The sequence below is a fragment of the Ipomoea triloba genome, chromosome 12 (assembly GCF_003576645.1).
Source record: "Ipomoea triloba cultivar NCNSP0323 chromosome 12, ASM357664v1".
Lineage (NCBI taxonomy): Eukaryota > Viridiplantae > Streptophyta > Magnoliopsida > Solanales > Convolvulaceae > Ipomoea > Ipomoea triloba.
The window spans coordinates 4,866,141-4,889,906 of record NC_044927.1 but is presented as its reverse complement, the minus strand read 5'-3'; the positions used below and the strand labels follow the sequence as shown (position 1 = coordinate 4,889,906).

The following is a 23,766-nucleotide window of genomic DNA, read 5'->3' as shown; positions in this document are numbered from 1 at the left end:
CTCATTAATTCATCCAAACCCACCCACCCTTCTTTTTTTTTTTTCCGATCCTCATTTGTCGATCCTCATTTCACCACCTCTTATTTGAGATTAATACACTACTATAATACACATTTGATTATTAAGCGAAAATCCGTTTTAGGCAAGAATATTTTCTGTCTCATCGCTTTTTTTTTCCCCATTTTGATATGAGTGAGACCGACACTAGACAATCTCTTAAGATGGACACCAGCTGAGTCCTTCAATATTCTTTTTTTTTTAGTACTACCGACTCTGTTACAATGTAGTATCTGTTCATAAGTCCTTCAATATAGTTGGTTGCAAGTTATTAACAATAATGTGTTTGATGATCAGAAGAAATGGATTATCCATTGTATACATGTGTGCATGATATTTATTTATTTTAGTTTTAGGGTGTGTTTGGAAACTCGGAAAATGATTTCCGGAAATCATTTTCCGGGTTTTCAGTGTTTGGCAAATGAGGGGAAAATAAGGTCAACAGAAAATAAGGCTTCGGTCAACGGAAAAGGAAGGCAATTTTCTGGAAAATGACTTCCGGAAATTTTTTCCGGAAGAAGACGTTATCTGCTTTGCAGTGGAAAGCAGTCGCCGCCGAACCAGTCGCCAACTGGTATTTCGCAAACCAGTCGCAACCAGTAGGCGACTGGTTCGGCGGCGGCGTTTCTAGTTTTTTTTTTTTTTAATATTTTTTTTTGTTAATTTGTTGTGATTTGTTTTTGTTAATTTGTTGTATTTTTTTCTCTTTAAACAAAAAACCATTTTCTTTTTCATTTTTTGGAAAATGAACCAAACACATAAAAGACAGTTTTCCAGAATACATCCAAACACTGGAAATGAAGTTATTTTCTGGAAAATGACTCATTTTCCAGAAGTCATTTTCCTGCTTTCCAAACACACCTTAATTAAGAAGAGAGAATTTTTGTATATTACTCCGTAGATAAGAAAGCTATTCTTGAGCGCATAAGAATAGTTTAATATTAGGCACTTGTAGAAATAGCAAATTAGCAATTCCCCTTAGAAAGCCAAAAACTCACTTCTAGAAGAATAATATTTTAGAGGATAAAAAGACAATACTTAGACAAGTAGTGAAGTAGGCCATTAATGAGCTATAAGGGGAGGAGGAGCTTGAAAGAAAATTCAGAGAGTTGAGAGCATAAAATATTTAACAAATAGGACTTAATTACTCCGCAGTAAAATCTTACAGTAATAAATACAACTTAGGAAAATTCTACAATATTTTAGCACCATGTTATATATTGGCTGTGTGGAGTATGCACCCGTACCATACTCTGACTAATCCTTGTTCACACCGAGCCAACCCAATTAGAGGGATGAGAGTGAATAGCTGGCTATTCACAAGAACCACTTTAAACCAACAGAAGATATGCAAAAACAAAACGTATTGTCTGAGACTAGACTGCCTAAAATACATATCAATCTTTAAAAGATTATTGCATGATACATAAGCAGCATCTTTTCAAAAATATTAATGCCTTGGAACACAACCTACAAAAACGTATAAAGTACAACCTAAGAAAGAATACAGACAGTTGGAGCATAGTACCCTCACGGTTTTCAGCAATAATGGTCTGTGTAGTACAGCACTTCATTCAGAGCTTTGGCGTCAGCTTGTCTATCTTTCGTTTTGCATATTCATTGGCAATGCTTATTGCAGTATTGCTGTGGCGTAACGAGAATTCTGCTAGCAAAATTTGGCTCTCTTCCAGTGTTAGGTCCCCATGGCATCCCTTACCCCGCAGAATGAGAAAAGGAAAAAGAACTAAATAAGAAATTTCAAATTCTGATGATTTGAATCAGAAGTGTAAGTATGTAACAATACTATACCAGTTCTGTCGGTGGGTGCAATTCAAAGTGAAATAACTAAAGAAGGTTATCATTTTTTTCATGTGTAAAAATTATTTCCAGCCATTGAATTTTGGTTTGTAAAGAAAAGAAGCTGCACATTCACAGTAAGGGATGCAGAGACATTCTACACTAGTTACTTCATATGGAAGAACCGCCCCAAACAACCTCTAAAAACTGAGTCACCAAAAAATTTCTCCCAATAAAAGAATCTTTTCTGATGGATTAAGCGGAGGGAAAGAAATTTTATAACCAAACAATCATGAACAGAATTTCAAACAATGATACCAAAGTCAAATAAGAGAAGTTAGCACCAAGCCACCAATGTCACGACTCCAGGTCAAATGTATAGCTACACATTGGGTGTTCTGTTATTGCCAAATTAACTGTGCGGACTTGGGAGAGACTTTATGAAGGCAATGGCATGGATACTACTTTTTAAGCGGGGAAAACACAAACTAATCAAACAATAAAACGAGTATCGTTCAGCAAAATAAAAACAATCTTTTTATGTTTATCAAATAGGTGAAATAGCAGAATTGCTCTTAATAAAATCCCTACCATGCGGGAAGTTCTGTCACACACGGCATGGTGCATAAGAATTCCTGCAGCTACTGAAACATTGAAGGAGTCTACCATGCCTTTCATTGGAATACTGCAGTGCATATCTGACAATTCAAGAGCCTCATTGCTTATTCCCCTGCAATTACAATTTTATTTACCAAGTTGCAGCATGATTTGAGACATCTGGAAAAGAAAAGCATAGCCTACTCAAGACTAGTCAACTCATAGGATTCAAGAACAGAGTTCTTAAAATTATATGTTTCAGAACCAAAATATGTTAATTTAGCATCACATAAATATGACTAAAATAAGGTTACAGAAACTTTCTCACAAACTGATCCCAGTGAACTGCATACACTAAAGTAGGGAATTAAGATTACCTATTCTCATTTCCAACAACAACTGCAGTAGGGCATGACCAGTCCATATCATATACTGAGACCTAAAGAGCATGAAAATTGATTACAAAAAGACTTGTGCAGACATACAATATATATACATCCATTCCATTATCAGGAAATTCTGTCCATAGTACAACACATGATTGAAAAAGAACTATATAAAATAGAAGTAGAAACTGTACTGCATCCATTCCCAAATGAGTTGTAGCAATGCGATAACCACGTGACTTCAAAACTTTGAAGCATTCATAGGGAGAATCCCAGAGTTCAATATCCAACCATTTCTCTGCCCCCATACTGACATGACGATTGTCCCTGTACCTGAAAAAATGGAATTCGTTTAAAGAGTTAATGAGGAGAGCAATGGAATTTCTCTTCATTAGCAAGAGCAACCAAAGCATGCCAACTTTATGGACCAACTTTGGTGCAGAAGTATATACTCGTATTATTTGAGAACCTCAATATGCTTGTAAAAATTACAGCATTTGGCCTTACCATGGTTGTATTAATCTAGAGTTTTATAACTTTTTACAATCACCATAATTATCTTGGTGGAAGAGCCATCCGATATTATAATAACAAGACAAATGCAAGCTAAAATATATATAGCTAAATATCTCTCATCATTCAAATGTCACACTAACATGCTCTATCAAGGATAAATACAGTTGAAGCTAGTAGAAATTGGAGACAACAAATATCAACCCATTGATTTGATAAAAACTCAAAAGGCATTTTCACCTCAAGTGGCCTTGCACCTTTTTGAGCTGTTGCAGGAAATGACATGGACAGACTGAAACCCCAGTGCATCTGCCGAGCGAAATGCAGCAGAGACATTGCCAAAATCACTCAATCCCTCGACTACCAAACAAACAGAATAAGTCCTGTTCTTCACTGCTTTCCGAAACCTTTCCTTCCTCGCCTCCATTATGTAGGGATCCATAGCTTCCAGCACCTCACTACTGCTCAGACACATACTTCCCACATTAAATTTATCCAAGTATGGAAACCAACGGTCCAGTTGAACATCACCTTCCACTTCCTGCCTCCGCTCCATTTTCATAAACCTCGAAACATCATTCCGTTTGGTAAGCAAATCTTCCACAGTGTCCCTACACAAGTCTTCCTGAACTTGAAGGTTAGTCTTCTGAGCCGAACTTTCTTCAGTGTTATTATCGGTTTCTAGTGAAATTGCAGCCTCACTGCAGCCATAACGCCTTACAATCACACTATGAGGTTCAATTCTAGACCCTAAAAATTTAAAATCAGTCGAAAAACAAATACATCAATAAATACTTACTTAAATGTAATTTGAACAGCAAATTTACTGAGCTTATTAGACTCGGTTCATATTTATAAACGCATAAGCATATGAGACGTAACAGATATGCTTGTACATATATACCTGGATTTCGGTATAGGATAAGGGACCTTCGAGAAGGAGAAAGAAGCCGGCAGAGATGAGGGGAGAACGAAGGGAACTTTAATGGAAAAGCGAAGACTCGAGCTCTGCATTCTAGAGAGGACAGTGATGTACGGACTAGGGTTTTGCATGCACTCATGGCCACCGCTGAGAAAATCTGAGGACGACGGAGGAGATTGGTTTATACTTCGCCGGGTTGGAAGTGTAAAACGACATCGCATAAGCACTTTTGGAAAACTTGAAAAAATGAAAGATTTTTCAAAAAAATGGAGAAATTGAGAAGTGGAAAAATGGAAAAAAAAGGAAAACTTGTTTACTAAAATCAATTCTCCAAAATGATTTTCCATCTCCATTCTTTCATTTCTATACAAATTTGGAGAGAACTAAAATGGACTTCTCCATTCTTCCAAATGGGAAAAACACGGGTGAACAGTGCTTCATTGGCCCTGAGGTCCCGGGTTCAAATCCTGCTAGGCATGGCCTTTGGCTTATAAGGTCAATTTCTTTTCTTCTTCTTCTTGCGCACGCACATATCTAGGCCCTGAGGTCCCAGGTTCGAATCCTGCTAGGCATGGCCTTTGGCTTATAAAGCCAATTTCTTTTCTTCTTCTTCTTGCACATATCCAATCATTATACCCATTATACCCTGCACCACGGTGCACATAGCAATGTGCACCACGTACGTAAAACGACGTCGTTTCGGTGTTGGTAGACGCGGACGCGAATGACTCAAGAAATTCATTATCTATAATACACATAATCATTATCTATAATACACAGAACGTTTGCCTAGAATACACATAATGTTTGCCCAGAATACACAGAATATTGACACAAAATACACAGATGTTAGTGGAAGCGAATGACTCCAGGGAATTCATTATCTATAATACACATAATCATTATATAGAATACACAGAACGTTTGCCTAGAATACACAGAATGTTTGCCCATAATACACATAATATTGACGCAAAATACACAGAACTCATCCTCCTAACATTCGAATGCACAAACACATCACAACTTGTGTTAATAACATGAATACACATAATATTTACACAAAATACACAGAACTCATCCTCTTAAACATTCGAATGCACAAACACATCACAACATGTGTTACTAACATGAATACACATAACAGTTGCCTATAATACACAGAACGGTTGCCTAGAATACACAGAATGATTGCCTGGAATACACAGAATATTAACATAAATACAGAGAACGGCCGAAACGTGAAACGTGATTTCCAAAAAAAACGGACGATTAGTTTACAATGCTCAAAATGACGTCGTTTAGGTACGTGGTGCACAGTATAATTTGCCGCACATATCTTATCCTATTTTTTTCCTTTTCTTCTTCTTGCGCTGGGCATGCACAGATCATCTTATTATTATTATTATTATTATTATTATTATTATTATTATTAATTGTCATTTGTCATTTGTCATTATTATTTTTGTAGTTATTATTATTATTGTTATTATTATTATTATTATTATCTTTATTATTATTATTATTATCTTTATTATTATTATTATAATTATTGTTAATATTATTATTATTATTATTATTATTATTATTATTATTATTATTATTATTATTATCATCTTTGTTGTATAAATATACAAATGTTATATGGGATGATTGTATTTAATAGACTTTTGAGTTTTTTTTTTAATCAAACTATGTACTAAAACTAAAGAAATGAAAAAATTGGAAAAATGGAGAAGGAAAATTGGAAAACTGGAGGAATGGGGAAGGAAAAATGGAAAACTGGAGAAATGGAAAATTGAAAATGGAAAAACAGAAAAATGAAGTAAACGACCCCAAAAACTGCGCATTCATTTTCATTTCCATTTTCTATTGTTTTCGTTTTAATATTTTATCTGTCCCATTTTATATGTTTGTTCAATTAACAACTATTGACTAGTTTTCAAAAAAAAAACTAGTGATAGTACTTAAAATTTATTATTAGGTAGTATACCAGTATACCTAATAATGAATTTTTAATATACTAAAAATGAATATTTATCAAATCAATATAACATTCTCACTTTCTTATTCTTATTTATGTCTATTCTTTGTCTTCCTTTTCTCCCCTCTTGCCTCAAATTGCTCCCTTCTCTCTTTAACTCCAAAGTCCGCACAAAGAGATACAAACTTGATACTATACTAGCTTGGCCGGTTGCGTTAACTGGGGGGTGTTTGGCAAACGGCTGATAGCTTATAGCTGATAGTTGGTTGGTTTAGCTAGTAGCTGATGGCCGGTTGCGTTAACTGGTTTGACCAGCTGGTTGTATTAGCTGGTTATAAAAAACTGTTTGGTAAATTAGCTGTTTACTAGTAGCTGATTGAATGTAAAATGACATTTAAAGGTATGAGTGTATTGTATTATTTCAACCTTTAAATATAAATAATAATAAAATTATACTAGTAGTGTATTGTTTGAAGATAAACTCTTATTAATAAATAATTATAAAATTTGGATATCATCTATATTTTTTTTAAGGGCATAAGTTAATTATTTTTGTTTATTTAACTCTTATTAAATTATACGAGTATTCTAAAACAATTTTTATTACGTATTTATTTTCTATTATTATTATTATTATTAAAAATAACAAACCCATCACCCGTTATTATTATTATAAAATAACAAACACACCACCCATTTAAAAGTAAATCACATTGATTTCAAATGATAAAATAGTCAATATACCCATTGTTCCCAACAAGCTAATACAAAAAGCTACATTCATTAGCTTTTCAATTTTTAGCTTATTGACCCAATAAGTCAAGACCAATAAGTCATTTACCAAACACTTCAAAATAGCTTATTGGTTGGTCAAACAGCTAAACTTGGTCAAATAAGCTAAAATTTGGCTTATAAGCCATTAACCAAACACCCCCATAATCTCATCCCTGACACTGGCCAGTAAATTAAACCTATAGCACCAAAACCACCATAAGAGAATTTTAAATAGTAAATGACTAATATGAGAGTCAACATATGTTGACAACCTGTAAATTTATTATTTTTATTGAACAATAAAAATACCTTACCAAAGATCCAAATCCTGGCCAGGCCAGGCCAAATTATACATGTCTTTGGCAAGTGAAGAACAGGAATATAACCATACAACTCACACAAAAGTACAATAATAATAAATGAAAAATGAATTCATATACAGTAAGACTAAATTTTGTTAGAAAGCTTTTTCTTCGAAATGAAATCAAAAGATATTCCATTTTGTTGGAGTCGTTGTTGAAGATCCGTTGGGCCAAATATAATCCCAGGAAGAAAAACTCCCCCTTTAGGCAACTCACGACGTTGGCTCAACAAGACTAGAGCACATTGAATTAGAATAATGGGAGTTGCAGAATAGCCAATCTCAGGTCCCGTTACTCTCGTAATAATTTCCATATCCGGTTTCTTGCCCTCTTTTGATGCGAGAGCAGCATCACTATATCCACGCCCAACAAACCACAGTTTGAAGGAAGCATTTGCCACCTCCTCTTCAGTTGGACCATTTTTACTGAAAAGCCCAAGGCTAAACACAGAAGGAAACTTCATGAGCAGCCACCTCCCTGTAGAAAACCTACCAAAGACCCATAGCAACAACGCTAGTGTTATGAAACGAACCACACCCAACACTGATTTTGATGCCATATTCAGACCAAAGTGAACGGGTTTCGCTGTAGACCAGAATGCCTCCCTCTTTTTAATTTGCTGAGCAGTTTCATTGACGCCCGGTATACCCTCGGGATTTTCAGTTAAACATGACACCATTCTGTCAACTGCAATTTTGTCCAATGATGGAAACACCACACCCCAAAGCCCAATCTCTTTTTGGTGTTCCACAATTGATTCCTTGGGAGGCGGACCAGGAATCTGACGTGAATAGTAGAATTGATCAGCTTACATTTCAATAAATAAATAAATAAATAAATATATATATATATATATATATATATATATATATAAAAGGTAACCCAAGATAGCTAACATACAAACTTGTAACCGCAAGGTTACAAGTTTGAATTTCAGCCTGTTAGTTATACTGATTAGATCACAAGGTATAATTTACCTAGTGCACACTTTTAGATAGTGACTGTGGGATTTCTCTAGTCAACCCAATATATATGCAAATATTAATGGTAACACAAATACAAAGAAGAAAAAAAAAAGAAGAAGAAATGATACCATGGGCTGAGGTCTTTGAGGTGTACAATGTCGCAACTCCTGCAATTTGTCCTTGTTAGCCACCGCAAGAACCAGCGTCTCGTAGCTTCCTAGGTTGAGCACGACCCTTTTGTCGGATTCCATAAATTGGTAGGCCTCCATACGATTAGGAGCAGCGGGTGAAACCCACTGCCTAGAATTGAACATCATGCCTAATACAGCAGGAACCGAATCATACCCACAGGCAGAAATGACCAGAGAACCCTTCTTCGCAGCCCTGTGATGGTAAGAAGCTTCCATTCTCTCTACAAACTCCATTTCTCCGGTGATATCTAGGTAATCGCAGCCGACATCGACACAAGCCGCCACGACGGGCTCGCCGTAGAGATGGAAAGGGCCAACGCAGTTGAGAATGATCTTTGCCTGGGAGGCGACGCGGCGAAGGGAAATGGGGTCGGTGGTGTCGGCGGTGAGGATGGGGATTTGTGGCGGTGGGTTGGGATGGGAGGCCCATTGGAGAGCTTTGGCTACTTTGGATGGGGATCGGCCTACTAAAGCGAGGGAGTTGAATGGAGATTCAGGTACATTGAGGAACTTGAGAGCCTCCCGTACAGCGTATTTGCCGGTAAACCCAGAGGCTCCCAAGATTACGATGTCGTAGGTGGCAGCGTGATGTTGTTGTTCCTCCATTGAGAGATTAGTATCAGTAAGTAAATCTGTTTTTTCTCGTAATTGTGTGTGTGTGTGTTTATCCAGTCTAATTGACATTTATTTATATAATATCTCTTCTGCATGCATGTGGGCCGGGTGTGAAACGTACACTATTGCTCAGCACCACGCCCGCCACATGCTAACATGGCTGACGCCAGCCCTAACTGAACTGAGTAGTTGGCTAGCTAGCCATTCAAGAGGAAGTCGCAGGACTGTCAAACGCGGAAAATATTTGAATTGAAGAAGGATATCGAAAGGACGCTTAGAGGATTCATTATCAGATTCTCTCTAGTTTCCATTTTCATTTTAGAAAGGGGATAATCTTGCATTTTAGGAAGGAAAGCTAGGCCTGGTTTGCAAAGGGTTAAGGAAAGATTATTCCTAATCTAAACAATTTCTTTTCCTTTCATAGGGCCAACCATTAATGTATAAATACCCTTCAAGGGACACATTGTAAGTGGTTTGATTATCACTTTCTATCAATAAAATTACTCTTGTGTTATTTGCAATTGTGTTGGTCTGTCAACAGGATATCTCATAGTCATAAAACTAACAAATTAAACACTATCTAAAATGATGCTGGTTTATATTAAAAGAAACTAGTGCATCATTTTTAACAATATTATCTTATATTATGTTCATAATATTTATTCTGCTTTAAATTTTTTGTTTATGTACACAATATAAAATAATATTATTAAACACATACACTAATTAACACTTTAATAAAATGACATCATTTTGAATCATGAAGGTTAACATTATCCACCATTTAATTTGCAGAGAATCGCCATTTTTTTAAGAGGAAAAGAATCGCCACTTGTTATTTAAAGATTTTATATATGTCAGATAAGCCCGCCACTGGCTAGGCGGCTAGCTTAACCTTTATCTTAATTTATAATAATGTTAAGATTTTATTAATTTAATAATGTGAACCTTAATGGATGCTCTTAGTATTTGTTAATGCAAACCGAGACGGTGAGCCCGCCAGACAGGCTGCACTTAAGCGATTGGGGGCTCAGATGTCTGGTACGTCTCTGGAATGCTACTGTACTGTACGTTATTCCAAATACATTTTTGTTTTTATTTAAAATACTAGTATTTGTACGCGCGATGCGCGAAAGTTCATGCCCAATGTTAAAACATTAATAAATATAAATAATTAAAATTTTTAATTCTAATTATATACACAAATATAGTATATGTATTTTATACACACACATATGATTTATCATGTATAGAAATTTAATTAAAATATAATCAACCATTAAATTAATTATATAATGATTTTACTAAAATGATAATTAAGAAATAGGAAAATGATATGATAGATATAGGTCTATGATAATAATGATGGAGTTAAAAACTAACGGTGTAAGGATAGTTTTGTATAACAACAATGTAGTAAGGACAATTTTGTCTAATAATATTAAAGTGTACAACATTTCAAGTAAAATGTACAAATTTATTAGCATATAGAAAGTGGGACATAAATCAAGGATATAACTTTGATTGAGACTTATTAAATTTTTAGATATTTCTTCTATCTCATACATGCAATTGTTCACATTTGTAAAAATACATTTTAGATTGTTGTCTATTTTCTTATTATCTTTAAAAAGTTGGTATCATAAAAGTTTAATTATAATCAAATTAGTACTACATTACTAATAGTTAGATTACCTTTTTTTAGAGGTGTATTCAATCAAGACTTTCAACAATTTTAAAAGTTTACTAGTATTCGATCTAGAGTTTACTCTTTAAAAGTATCAGTATTCAATCCAGAGTTTTAAAGAGTTTTTAAACGTATATATGCTGGTATTTAAAACCTTATTAACAAATATAAATAGTTGAAATCCAATTGTCCAACCCCAAACTTTCCAACTAGCTAGATTATTAATTATTATAGCAAAAAAAAAAAAAAAANAAAAAAAAAAAAAAAACACAACAACAACAACAAAAACATTTGCCCCTATTGCTCCCTTCTGGATCGGTCCGCCCATGGTTCCATCTCATTAACCTCTTCTTTGCATAGTAATGCTTCAAAAGTCTTTAAACGAAACATTTGTTTTGAGAAATCTACTTGTTTATACTCCTTGACAATGGTATCATGCTTAAATTTGATTATATAATAGTGCGTGCTAGTTTTGTATTTTAAAAAGTTTGTAATACATAGGAAATTCTTAACCCCATAAACCTCCCATCCAGCTCTTTGAATTGGTTTCAGCATTTCTCAACATTTTCCTTACGTATATGAGCATATATATGGATAAAAGTTCCCTAAGTTAAGCAATTTTTTTAATGCACCCTCATGACTTTCTGGGTGTGATCATGGTGGATTTGAGATCCAAGAATAAATTGGTTAGACATGAAGTTTGAAGTGTTGTGCTTTACAAATGAAGAACCTAAACCAGAATGTACTGCCTCGTTCTTATTTTGCGTGTAACCCCTATGTATATATAAGCAAAGAGTTGTAACTTACGCAAAAGATAATTACTCTATATGCATGTTGGGTAGATGATAATAACCAAGGTTTACGACAAATGATGACTTTGAATAACAAATTAAAAAAAAAAAAAAAACAGAAAATAGTTTTTAACGAATAAGATTACTAATAGATCATGATTAGAAGAGTAATAGTATTAGACTTGATATAAAAACAATGATTCAAAACGTTGGGAATGCCTAGATGAAACTCACACATTACATTGACATGAAAAAGTATAATATACATACTCAACAATTAGCATTAAGAATAGCTAAAAAAAAAAATAGAGTCCAAAAACTTAATAGTCATTTTCAATTGATATATATAAAGATTAATGTGTTTTTAGGCATTCACTTTGAGCCATCAATTTTCTATTGGCACTCAGAAATGTATTTTATGCGGACTGACTGACTTTAAAGGGCCCTTGCAAATTACAATGGCATGCAATAACAGCAGCCTTGAATTCATTGAAAAGAGAAATTATTACTCCACAGCAATTAAGGAGGTGACAGACTGACAGTTGAGCTTCTAGTCTGCTCTCCCATATATACGTACGAAGTACTAAATAAAACTCACATTTTCACGAGTCAGAACCGTGAGATTGTCCGCCCACCTAACCCATCTGCATTCAACCCCACTACTCTCACACTATACTGTTTCTGTAACATGCTTCATTTTTAAAACACAAAAACATGCTTAATATATGCATGCGTTCTCAAAAAAAAAAAAGAAAAGGTTTTAATTAATTTCATTCTAGAATGAAATATAATATAATAATATAAGTCGGTAGTCAACTGGTCGCCTTCTCCAGAGCAGTTGGTCGCCGGACACCAGTCGTCGGAGAAGGCAGACCAGTTGGCCGCCGGACGCCATGTTAGGTGACTAAAAGCCTAGGTGTCATATTTTGTATTTCAACTTTTTTTAATTAAATTCAGCTTATAACACCAAATCAATAAGACAAGCAAGATCAGCTCACAGCAAAAACACCTATTAATTTTCTTGGTTAGTCCTTTGCTAGCTATGTTGTTGGTTTATCTCATTGTAGTCATTTGCCGGCCAAGATTATGGACAACCATGAGCTAGAATTATGGATAACTTAGACTGGTTTATCTCATTGTGATCCTTTACGAAAGGTGAAGTGTACTCGGTGTACACGTACACCCTCAAATAGTAATTAGGATTTTCCTCGTCCCTCAGAAAATAATAACAGATGACTTAAACTTTGCAACTACTGCATTTTGTACTAGAAAAAGTAAAAGCAAGTTGTGGTTTATTCTAAGCCCAGTTGAGACTCATGGCAGATTTACAGAACAGAAACCAGATGTGAAAACAGATTTACAGCGTTGAAACAAGAAAACAATCGAGTAAAGGCTCGAATGGTTGAGGAACAAGGACATCATGCCCACTAGTCCACCATTGCTTTAGCTTCAGATTAACAATGTTACGAGGACTAGAAAGTTTGTCCTTTTTCTTGCTCTCAATGTAATATAATGGACCCTCTTGTGACCACCCAAATCATTGCCAGATGTGATCCTTTCTACCAGAATTCTCAAGTTCCAAACAAGCTTTATATTTTTCTTGCTTTCAGTAGTAATAAATTGTTTCGGTTTCAAAGAACAAAGTCCCATTCTTGAAAACCCCTTGAGAGCATCATCAGGCACACAGCAGCTTCTTCTAAATCAGAAGCAACAGAAAATGGAGAATTCTCAGTAATTTCGTACCTTATTGCAGATCGTTTCTTCAGAACAGGGCACTGATTCTCCATTGATTCTTCACGGGAAAGCCTGGATCTTTTGGAGTGAATCTGCATATGCCCATTCAGAGCCCTTATCGAATCGAAAACTTTGCCACATTTCTTGCACAGATGATGTTCTTCTTCTTCATACCTCCCCTGATTATCAGGAAACCTTTTCATCAGGCTCTCCCTCTCCAAATCACTATGCTTCGAATAAAAAACCTTCCAAGATTTGTTGGGATCATCATCTTCTCCAAGAACCATGCTTTTGCCCTTCTCTCGAATCTTGCCACTCCTGGATTGCACTGAATTTTGATCCGAGTTTTTATCAGCTTTGGTTTTTTGCTTTTTAGCAGCTGCAATCAAGGGTAAATGGCCACGCATATGGCCTCCCAATGATCTCCCGCTAAGGCAAACCTTGTCACAGAATTTGCAGATGAACTTCTGCTCTTGAGCTTCTTCTTCTTCCATAAAGACCATTGAATTGATCGATCTAGCCAAACTGATTTCCCAGTCAAATCGCTAAAGAAAATGCAAGAATTGAGTGAGATGATTGCTTAAAAACCCAGATTAACAAAACCCCTCTAAGGCTCTAATTGGGTACTAAGGTTAATGCAAATCCTTGGACTCTTGATTTTCCGTATTGAAAGGAGTTTTGGCCTATCTAAATGAAGAGAGATGGTCTTAGCCTAGGGGAGTGTTTGGATGTGAAAGAAATATGAACCTTGTTAGGGGAATTGACCAGAGGCGATGTATAGTAGGAGGAAAAGGATATGATAACTCCCTTGCATGGAAGCAGGGATTTGCCAAACCCAGTCTTAAAATATATTTTTGGTTAGTAGCCTAACAGTTTTGGTATATATTATATATATAACATTATATAATAATTACTTCCTATTATTTCTGACTCTGGTAGAGTTTATTTTAGAAAATAAATTATGAACACTATTAGCCGATTATGTAAAATCTGAATAAGATTTAAACAAATAGATAATATGAAATAATATATTAAAACATTTCATCTTTGATCTATTCCATAACATATTTTAAAGAGTTAATTCTATTTTGGATCCTAAATTTATATGTGGTAGTCCATTATTAGTCTATTTTTTTTATCAGAACATTCACATTTAATCTCAATATTATTGTTGCATAATCATTTTTGGTATTCTATTAGTCAAACAGTTTTAATGTCATTACATACAAAGATATTTCGATCTTCAATTGGTTTCATTTTACTACAAAATGTTATTTGTGCCATGTTTTTTACACTACTTTTTGTTCTTTACTATTTGATATGACTTATAACGTGTCATTATGCTCAACATTAAATACAAAATTTCAGAGTTAAAGGCTAATTACACAGGCTTACAAGACTGGAGAAGTTGCTCATTTAGTTTCATCTCACAAGACATACACATCAGGTGTTCAGCTATCTGGGCAGGAAAATTGTGCAACTGCAAGACAAAGTTCCCTTTTCTAGCATCTACCACTTTAGTTTTTCATGCCGATTGTGGCCATCTTGCAAGACACAAGTTCAGAACCCAATGAGATTGCCATTGTACTGATTTCATTAGCCATGAACTTCATTGTAAAAGCTCAGAGGCTAAACAGCTTATTCCAGAATTCATCCCCAGTGCCTTGAGGCATGGATCGGCTCAACAGTTTCGGATTGCATATTTGTACGAAAATCACTCCGGGCTAAGTTTACGAGCATCAGTTTCTGCATCAACTCGAACAGTGGGGGACCCGACTTGACATTCACACGGTTTACATGATTCGTCCCGCCTATCTTGAGGGCTGGCATTGTTTGTGGCCTTGGTTAAAAGTGGAAAGACAGAACCAGCCACACAATTATTCCTAGGTTCTCCAACTTGCATCCCTGAAACATCATTAAAGTTCCCTTCCCCTTCCTTAGGTTTCAATTTTTCCCTGTTAATACCGTCGAGATGGTCTTGATAAGCACCATTTTCAGTATCACCAGGAATATCCTTCTCATGAGTTGCCTGATCATGAACAAAAGCATCTCGACCATCCAAAGATTCAACTGCAAAACCATTATCTTCGTCTCTATGTTGAGCTTCAAAACCTTGCCATTCATCATTATCACTGTCGATATTTGTTGGGATAAGCCTATTCTGCTCTGCACGTTGCCGCAGTTTAAAAACATTGAAGTAGTAGCTGACCAGTTCCATCTTGGATCTAGACGGGAATGAAATCGCTAGTGAATGCCAGTAGTTCTTTCCAAATGATGCTTTGTTAGAGAAGATTATGTCATGAAAAAAAATTTCCTCCTCGTCGCTCCACCTCTCTGCAACCACCTCTCCCATGTCACAAAATCCCAGTTCCTCAAATTTTTTCAAGCCAATATTTTCAATCAGTTTAGCCCTTGATTCTTTAACATGTTGCCTTACACATCTAATAGAACCTTTATCAAGGCAGTAACAGCCGCCTTCATTTTCCACACCTATAAAACTTGTGGAGACGGAGGACTCTACATCAGGAATTGGGGCAATACATATACCGCCAGCTAACTGTTCCGAGGAGTAGTTGCTGAGACTCTGTGGATTCCAGTCAGGGATATCAGCTTGATATTCAGGGCCAACTGGAACCGTTTTCCAAATAGGATGTTCAGTAAGAGTTGAACAAAACTCGTGTAGGTCAAGTTCAAAAAAATGTGGAAAAACTGGTTTATGAACTGATTCGTAGGCCTCTTCATATCCTTCAAAAGCATCACTGTTAACCCACACACAACTAGAATCATTGCTTAAGGTACCAAAGTCGGTTTCTGAATTAACTGCATTTGAGTAGTCATGAACTGTGCCTGCAGTATTCGGGCTTGAATCACCATACTCTGCAGCAGCCCCATTGGAATATTCATCACTTATCTCTTTCCCTCCCAGACCTCCAACTCGACATTTGCCAAAGTTACTCTCAGCTTCACCTTTATCGATGCAAGAAAAAAGGCCAAATATACACAAAGTAAAGTTCAGTAGTAGTTCTATTCTAGCCAAAATATGTAAGTCTTAACAACTAGAATCATGGCTGGAGGTACCAAATTCTGTTTCTGAATTAACTGCACTTGAGTAGTCATGAAATGTGTTTTTTGCAGTCTCAGCAGTCCCGTTTGAAGATTCACCAGCTGCCTCTTTTGCTGCCAGTCTTCCAACTTGACATTGGCTAAAGTCGTTGACAGTTTCACCTTGTTGATGCAGGAAAAAAGGTCAATATACACATTTATGTTCGATAATGTTCATTTTAGTCAAACTATGTTAGTCCTACAGATTTGGTAATTTTAATTTCCGTTTTACTTATTGTTATCCTTTTCCCATTTTTATTTTCCAGCACTAGTGCTACCGTAAGGTTGCATCTAAAAATTTATTCCAATTGATGCTCTTGTCCATAAGCAATCCTACAACAGAGTAGAACAGCAAGAAGACCGAGCCTGTGTTTGATAAAACTATCTACAATCCACATTCATTTAACAACACTAACTTGATAACATGCAATACTCGTGGATCAACCGCTCAAATACCCAAAAGTCAACAAAACTAGTGGAAATGAGGAATTGTAGTAAGCTCATTTGTTATATACTTAGCAGCTGTTACCTGAAATAAATTTATGAGAACCATTCTCGCGGAGAAAAGTCTCCAGGAAAGGGGATGACTGAGTCAGAGATTCCTGCTGTCTTGGATGCTTGGGACCAATCTCATATGACTCTACATCATGAAATGGCCTTTTGCAAGCCATTCAGACTCTGCAAGATGAGGCAATGAGTGGCTAAAATCTTTAGAAAGGAACCAATAACATAATGCTAGGAAAATGAAATGTGCACTCTAACCTAAATAGAAGGCCAACAAGAATGGTACACAGCATTTTTTTTCTTTCAAATTTTCATGAGTAGTTAGACTCCAAGACCAAGAAATGAATAGAAGTCTGAAGTTTTACCTATGTTAGCTATTATCAGTTCTTATTTTCAAATCAATAATAAGACATGTATTGATAAAAGCAAAGCAAACTCTCTATATCCTTGCTAAGAGCCTTAAGAACTGAAGAAGGAAATTTATTCAAACTTAATGTCACCATCTCAAAGACCAACCAGAGACAAAAGCAAATACAAATATAAATACAAAAAAACAAAAGTAAAAAATAAAATACAAGACATTTAAACCACAAAAGGCAACAATTATAAGGAAATTTAAAACAAACCCACTGCATCATTTTTTTTTAGTTAAAAATAGCTCTAATTACCTGAAATCCGAAAGGATGCAGCAAGAGAACTCCCGAATTTGGTTCTGACCTAACCGATCAGAAAATTCAAATCGATCAACCACGAAAGACTCGGAATGTAAAGAAAACAAGAAATTCAATACCCAAAAGCAGTAAAACCCCTCTATAAACAGAAAACAAGCTCACTCGCAAGACTAAATTCGCTGATTTTGAAAACCCTAACCCTAGACTTTCATTCGATTAACATCGAAATGTAAAATCAGTATTCACATATAGAACACTCAGCTAATCGAATGAAGGACGAGTTCAATTTGAATTTCGATAACAGTAATCCGGAGGAATCTTGATGGAACTGACAGTGACTGATGGAAACAGGGGAAGCGGAAATCTGTGGTCGGAGCAGTAATCCGGGGAGAAAGTACGAATTATTGTTCGATGTGAAATTACCGAAAGGGGGATCCATTTGGAATTAATTTCACAGAATGCCACCATGATTCCAAATACGGAAATGTTAAGGAAGATGATGTCGGGTGAAAAACATGCATAGGTAAAATGTCGGTGAGATATGGTTGGGAACGAACGACACGTACATCCTTTGCAGACACGTGGTTCATAGTCAGTAGTCACTGCAGATGGCAAACTTTAAATTGCCCAGACAGGATCGGAGCACCTAACAGAATATTCCAAATCTATAATTCTTTTGGCATTTATCACCTACAAATATTTAATGCATCGAGTATCATACTATGCTTCCAAAACGGTTTAATTTCGACCTCAAAGATCCTCACGTCTCATTAAACAGAGACTAGACATTTGTTTACTGCGTACAAAGAGTCCTAATATTGCTGTTGATGAGTATCATACTATGTGTATAGAGTTAAAAGGTGTCAAACAAAAGAGTTAGTCTGAAATTTAGTTTAGGCTTAATTCATTTGAGTTGATTCGGTTATGTTCATTTGTTACAATAAACGAATTAGGACTAGTTCGTTTTATACAATGGGTTGGATTGTAGTTAAATTTTTAGCTCATGGAACGGGTTGGCTCGGTTCAGTTCGTTGACCTATACATTTTCTAAAAGATATAATATACATATATATACTCAAATAGAGTGATGACACGGCCATGCGATGGGCCTGGGAAAAGGGATCCGCGATGTGGATATTCAATCCGATGCCCGAGAGGCTATGATGGATACGAGACAAAGCCGACCTTCGGGGTATGGCTCGGGACCTTGTGAACGAGGTTGCCGGCTGGGGTGCTAAGGATTGGAGTATCTCTCTTTGTGCTATCTTTCGTGAACAAAACCGGAGTGCAGATGCATTAGCCATGTTAGGCAGCTGACACAAAGTTCTAGAGTGAGGAAGATTTCCTAATTGGGTCTCACCTCAGGGGTCCTCCCCTCCCGGTTGATAAAAAAAAAAAAAAAAAAAAAAAGAGTAATGACACATGCAATTATCACATTAGAAAATGTGGATTTGATTTTATGCATATTAAATTCCTACGTAGCATCACATTGTTTCTCAATTTCATCCTTTTGTGTATCACATTGTTTCTCAATTTCATCCTTTTGTGTCCATTGATATCGATCTTGTTTTACCATGTTCAAGTATCTCATCTAATATTGACGTTGTGCATTTTAAGTTCCTAGAATTTAAGAGATTTAAATGGAGCTTCTTCTTCTACTTCTTTTTTTTTTTTTTTTTTTTTTTGTACTTAAGGGATCCAATTGCACTGTCGAATTGACTTGGGGGATCAAATTACGCTGTCGAATTGACTTAGGGGACAATTTGAGCTTTTTTTCAAAATCAAAACATAACATTCAAACTCTGGAATACACAGTTATGACCTTCGAATTCATTATTATGGCTACTAAAACAAAGACGTATGAACCCACATCCTTTTATTATAATACGAGAATAAACACAAATGGTAATAAAAACTCGACTATTATAAATGGATCAAACAGGTAACATGTAGTAGCATCATCAATACAGAGTAGGCTTTAACTCAGACAGCAACAAAGACAATCTCCTCAACTACTGAGGGGGCAATGGAATTGGAACTAAAGTATGCCAAAAAGAGAATAAAGAATATGAGCTACTAGAGGTCATAAAATATAGTATTCGCTGCATATCTAAGCGACGGCAGGCATGTCCTTGAGCCAAGCATCCAACGGCTTACCAATCGAGTACACGATAAACCCAATCTCCCGCAGCTTCTCCATATTGGCAATGTTCCTACCGTCAAAAACAAATGCGGGTTTTTGCATGTTGTCGTATATCCTTTTGTAGTCGAGATTCTTGAATTCGTCCCACTCGGTGAGAATGCAGATGGCATGGGCATCTTTGGTTGCCTCGTAGGCATCCCAGACTACAGAAACTTTTTTCACGGTTGTGGGGCTCATTGGCTGGAGGTGAAGGGGGTGATCCCAATCGAACTTCTTCATCGAGAGGTCCCTCTGGATCTGATCCTCGTTCACCTGAGGGTCGTAAATGCTTAGCAAGGCATTGTCGCCCATCAGCCCCTTGCAAACATCGATTGCAGGGGTCTCACGGGTATCGCCAGTATCCTTCTTGAAAGCAAAACCGAGGATGGCAACTTTCTTGTTTGCTACGGTGTTGAACATAGACGAAACAACACGGTTGACAAAGCGGCTTTTCTGATAATCGTTGATCTTGATCACTTGCTTCCAGTATTCAGCCACCTCAGGGAGGCCGTTGCATTCACAAATATAAACTAGGTTCAGAATGTCCTTTTGGAAGCAAGAACCGCCAAAGCCCACACTGGCGTTCAGGAACTTGGGACCGATTCTCGTGTCCTTGCCAACAGCATATGAAACCTCGGTAACGTCTGCTCCAGTGGCCTCACAGAGAGCTGACATAGCATTAACCGAAGATATTCTTTGTGCCAGGAAAGCATTGGCTGCCAGCTTTGATAGCTCAGCAGACCACAAATTGGTGGTTAAGATGCGGTCTTCAGGCACCCAGTGGGCATACACATCCTTGAGTGCTTGAACTGCCTTATTGCCTTCTGGGGTCTCCCGACCCCCAATGAGAACCCTGTCAGGTTTAAAAAGGTCTTCAATTGCAGTTCCCTCCGCAAGAAATTCAGGGTTTGAGAGGATCTGGAAGTTAATTCCCTTGCTGTTGTGCATCAAAATTTTTTCAATCGCCTCAGCAGTTTTGACAGGGACAGTCGATTTCTCAACAACTATCTTATCAGATTTTGCAACATCAGCAATCATGCGAGCTGCACTCTCCCAATACGTCAAATCTGCAGCTTTGCCAGCTCCAAGACCTCGGGTCTTGGTAGGAGTATTGACAGAAACAAAGACTATATCAGCTTCACGCACATGTTTCTCCACATCCGTGCTGAAGAAGAGGTTCTTGCCTCGGCACTGCTTTACTACGTCATCAAGGCCTGGCTCATAGATAGGGAGCTGGTCACTGTTCCACGCATTGATCCGAGGCACAGAAATATCTACAACAGCCACTTCAATCTTGGGGCACTTAAGTGCTATCACGGCCATAGTGGGTCCTCCCACATACCCAGCACCAATACAGCAAATCTTCACCATTGTTACTCTGCAAATTCACATTTCATCATACATACATAAATTTGACAAATGGCCCCGGGGCATAGTTCAGTAGTCGAAAGGTTGAATGTAGGTGTAGTGCCCAGCAAATACTCAGGTTCAAATCCTCACTCGGAGAGGAATAAACCTTGGGGGAAAAAAGCTAAGCACTCAAACCCTGTCTCACTGAGGCACATCCCACAATTTACCTCCTCTCACAGAACCCAAGGGCATTAGCCTGAGGGGCCCTTAGGTTCGGGATTCAAACTTATAAATTTGACAAATGCATTTACAGATAGAAATGAAAATGTCTGAATTCAAGAATTTAGTAAATTTGCAAAAAGGATATAAAGATTAAAGAAATAACTTGCATGCTTTTAGATAATTTTTTTTTAAAAGGTAATCAAATATGCTATCATTGCTGTTTATGTATGAGATTAGGAAAATACTACTTGGACTCCCAAATTCTACTCCCTACTTTTACTACCTCACACAAAAGTTTGATGTTCACACTTTCCTTAGTACCCATGAGGGAGTATAAAATGGGAGTCTATGTAGTAGAACTCGTATGATTAAGCCATATATACAGTAGCCTCCCAGAGATCTAAATTTCTTAATTTGATAGAACTTCATCTCTGAATAAAGAGTAAATGTGAAGCATCATAATCCTAATTCCTAAGGCATCACAATTCTTGACGAGCTCCGACCAGATCTAGCATCATTACACTACGATACAAAATCAACCAAATTGCTCCCTTTTCAAAGCCACAAAAGCCCTAGATCTAACACTCGCCACGCAAGAATGGCAGATCTAGCGAAATTCTGAAGTTTCTCATCACGATCAGGCAACCGACACGGAGATCAGCAAGAAAATAAGAAACAAACAAACACATAATCCACAACCCACGCTGAAAACACAGAAAAGATTTGAACTTTGATCAAATAAAGCAAGATAACTCATATCCCACAGTTCACAGCTCAAATCAAGATCAACCCCACATCCCCATCACAGAAACAAACATATTATGAGCAAATAAAAGGAGTGTTGGAACAAGAAATGAAGGTGAAAACACAGAAAGTACCTGTTGGGTCAGTGCTCAGTGGTTCCGAAAATGGAAGAGCGAGGAAGAGAGGAGTATAGCAAATGAAGAAGATGTTAGGCAACACTAAATCGCAGGGACTCCCTCTCTCTCTACATGGAGAGCTACAAGGGCGGGCAGCTCCTTAAATAGTCGTTGTGGATCTAAGATCTGCTGGCCTCATTACCACTAATCCACCAAAAGGGAGCTTTGACACTTTGCTTGTAAAAATAAAAATAATAAAAAAATCAGAAATTACGTTTGACAAAGCGAGTAAAAACGCTCGATGTCTGAAGATACCTAAGAAATTTTCATTAAAAAATGATTTATGTGAATACAAAAATAATTAAGGCGTTTGGTTCATAGGTTTACAGATTAAGAATCAGAATCAAAAGTATAGATATTGTTTGATTAACAACTTTTTAAAATACAATTATGGATTTTGACACTCAGAATTTTTATTGATTATGTATCTTTTATTCGATTCTTTATTTGTGTTATACAAAAAATCCAAAGTGTGGTGGATCAACACTAGAGTGTGTTTGGTTCGCACATGGGAATCGGAATTGGTATGGGTATCAAATACTTGGTGAGTGTAATGGATTTTGGTGAAAGTATTTTACATGTTTGATAGTAGGGTGGAATGAGAATGATTATTAATAGTTGGGGAAGAAATAAGGAAAGAAAATGAAACCCTTATTTCATTACGGTATGAATTTTCCAATTAATGAGATATTCCAAACTCATAGTAGTATTCTAAAAATCTATCAACCAAAGAATAACAATCACTTTAATACCTATACCTTATGCCTAAATCCACCAACCAAACACACCATAATATCATGTAATTGTTACAAGGTTGATCTCGAAAATACAAGGAAATAACGGAAATACAAACAGAAAATTATCCACGAAGGATAATATTACAGGAAATATCACAACCTACAAAAGGTTGAAAACCTGAACTACGGTTGATGATGAAATCCGGACGATCTCGGGTGGTTGGAAGCACGAGTCGTGTTGCCACTCTCCTTAAAACCTTATTTACCGCCTCCCGGGGTGCTGGAGCGTTGCGGTCTAGGTTTCCCAGGATAAAACGTACTACGATCCAATCGTTCGAGCACACGAACTTGGATCCGGCGAACTAGGAACGTGGGTTCAACGCAGGTGGCTAGAAGGAAATGTGAGCAGAGTTTTGAGGAGAAAGCAGTGTATTGCAGTGTGTTCTTAGTGTGTTCCAAACCTGCTGCTCACAACGAATATATAGTGGAGGAAATGGATCATAGCATTAATCATGGCATTGATAATCCATTTGTAACCTCCTCCGACTAGCAGAATACTTAATTATGTCATTAGCACACATTTACACCCACTACTAAGTCCATTATTCACGAAATAACTCTGAAAATAATGATTGGAATTAATCAAATTAATTCCGTAATATCAAGAGTCATTTCTAAACGGACACAGTAGGTGAAACGTCGC

The 23,766-nt window shown here is 36.6% G+C and overlaps 5 protein-coding genes across 6 annotated transcripts; all 5 read right to left on the bottom strand.

Annotated features, from left to right (window-relative positions):
- Positions 1 to 1,180: 1,180 nt before the first annotated feature.
- Positions 1,181 to 4,588, bottom strand: LOC116000125 (tRNA (guanosine(18)-2'-O)-methyltransferase). 2 transcript variants are annotated; one of them, XM_031240156.1, is made up of 6 exons: positions 4,255 to 4,584; positions 3,608 to 4,100; positions 3,032 to 3,170; positions 2,829 to 2,890; positions 2,446 to 2,584; positions 1,181 to 1,769 (listed from the first exon to the last, which is right to left on the bottom strand). In XM_031240156.1, the coding sequence occupies exons 1-6, from the start codon at positions 4,409 to 4,411 to the stop codon at positions 1,632 to 1,634; spliced, it is 1,128 nt and encodes a 375-aa protein (XP_031096016.1). In that variant the 5' UTR covers positions 4,412 to 4,584; the 3' UTR covers positions 1,181 to 1,631. The 2 variants fall into 2 exon arrangements, with proteins under 2 accessions (XP_031096016.1, XP_031096017.1); XM_031240157.1 differs by lacking the exon at positions 1,181 to 1,769 and having other exon boundaries at positions 2,499 to 2,631; positions 4,255 to 4,588.
- Positions 4,589 to 7,292: 2,704 nt separating this feature from the next.
- LOC116000352 (probable mitochondrial saccharopine dehydrogenase-like oxidoreductase At5g39410) lies at positions 7,293 to 9,460 on the bottom strand. The gene is made up of 2 exons (XM_031240417.1): positions 8,486 to 9,460; positions 7,293 to 8,173 (listed from the first exon to the last, which is right to left on the bottom strand). The coding sequence occupies exons 1-2, from the start codon at positions 9,230 to 9,232 to the stop codon at positions 7,478 to 7,480; spliced, it is 1,443 nt and encodes a 480-aa protein (XP_031096277.1). The 5' UTR covers positions 9,233 to 9,460; the 3' UTR covers positions 7,293 to 7,477.
- A 3,436-nt stretch (positions 9,461 to 12,896) lies between these two features.
- LOC116000171 lies at positions 12,897 to 14,282 on the bottom strand. Its single transcript, XM_031240206.1, has one exon. It carries the CDS (start codon positions 13,876 to 13,878, stop codon positions 13,273 to 13,275), a length of 606 nt encoding a protein of 201 aa, XP_031096066.1. The 5' UTR covers positions 13,879 to 14,282; the 3' UTR covers positions 12,897 to 13,272.
- A 407-nt stretch (positions 14,283 to 14,689) lies between these two features.
- On the bottom strand, positions 14,690 to 18,149 carry LOC115999734. Its single transcript, XM_031239634.1, has 4 exons — positions 17,650 to 18,149; positions 17,007 to 17,155; positions 16,454 to 16,600; positions 14,690 to 16,342 (listed from the first exon to the last, which is right to left on the bottom strand). The coding sequence occupies exons 2-4, from the start codon at positions 17,146 to 17,148 to the stop codon at positions 15,090 to 15,092; spliced, it is 1,542 nt and encodes a 513-aa protein (XP_031095494.1). The 5' UTR covers positions 17,149 to 17,155; positions 17,650 to 18,149; the 3' UTR covers positions 14,690 to 15,089.
- A 1,362-nt stretch (positions 18,150 to 19,511) lies between these two features.
- LOC115999040 (UDP-glucose 6-dehydrogenase 2) lies at positions 19,512 to 22,451 on the bottom strand. Its single transcript, XM_031238775.1, has 2 exons — positions 22,285 to 22,451; positions 19,512 to 21,212 (listed from the first exon to the last, which is right to left on the bottom strand). The coding sequence occupies exon 2, from the start codon at positions 21,203 to 21,205 to the stop codon at positions 19,763 to 19,765; it is 1,443 nt and encodes a 480-aa protein (XP_031094635.1). The 5' UTR covers positions 21,206 to 21,212; positions 22,285 to 22,451; the 3' UTR covers positions 19,512 to 19,762.
- Positions 22,452 to 23,766: the final 1,315 nt, after the last annotated feature.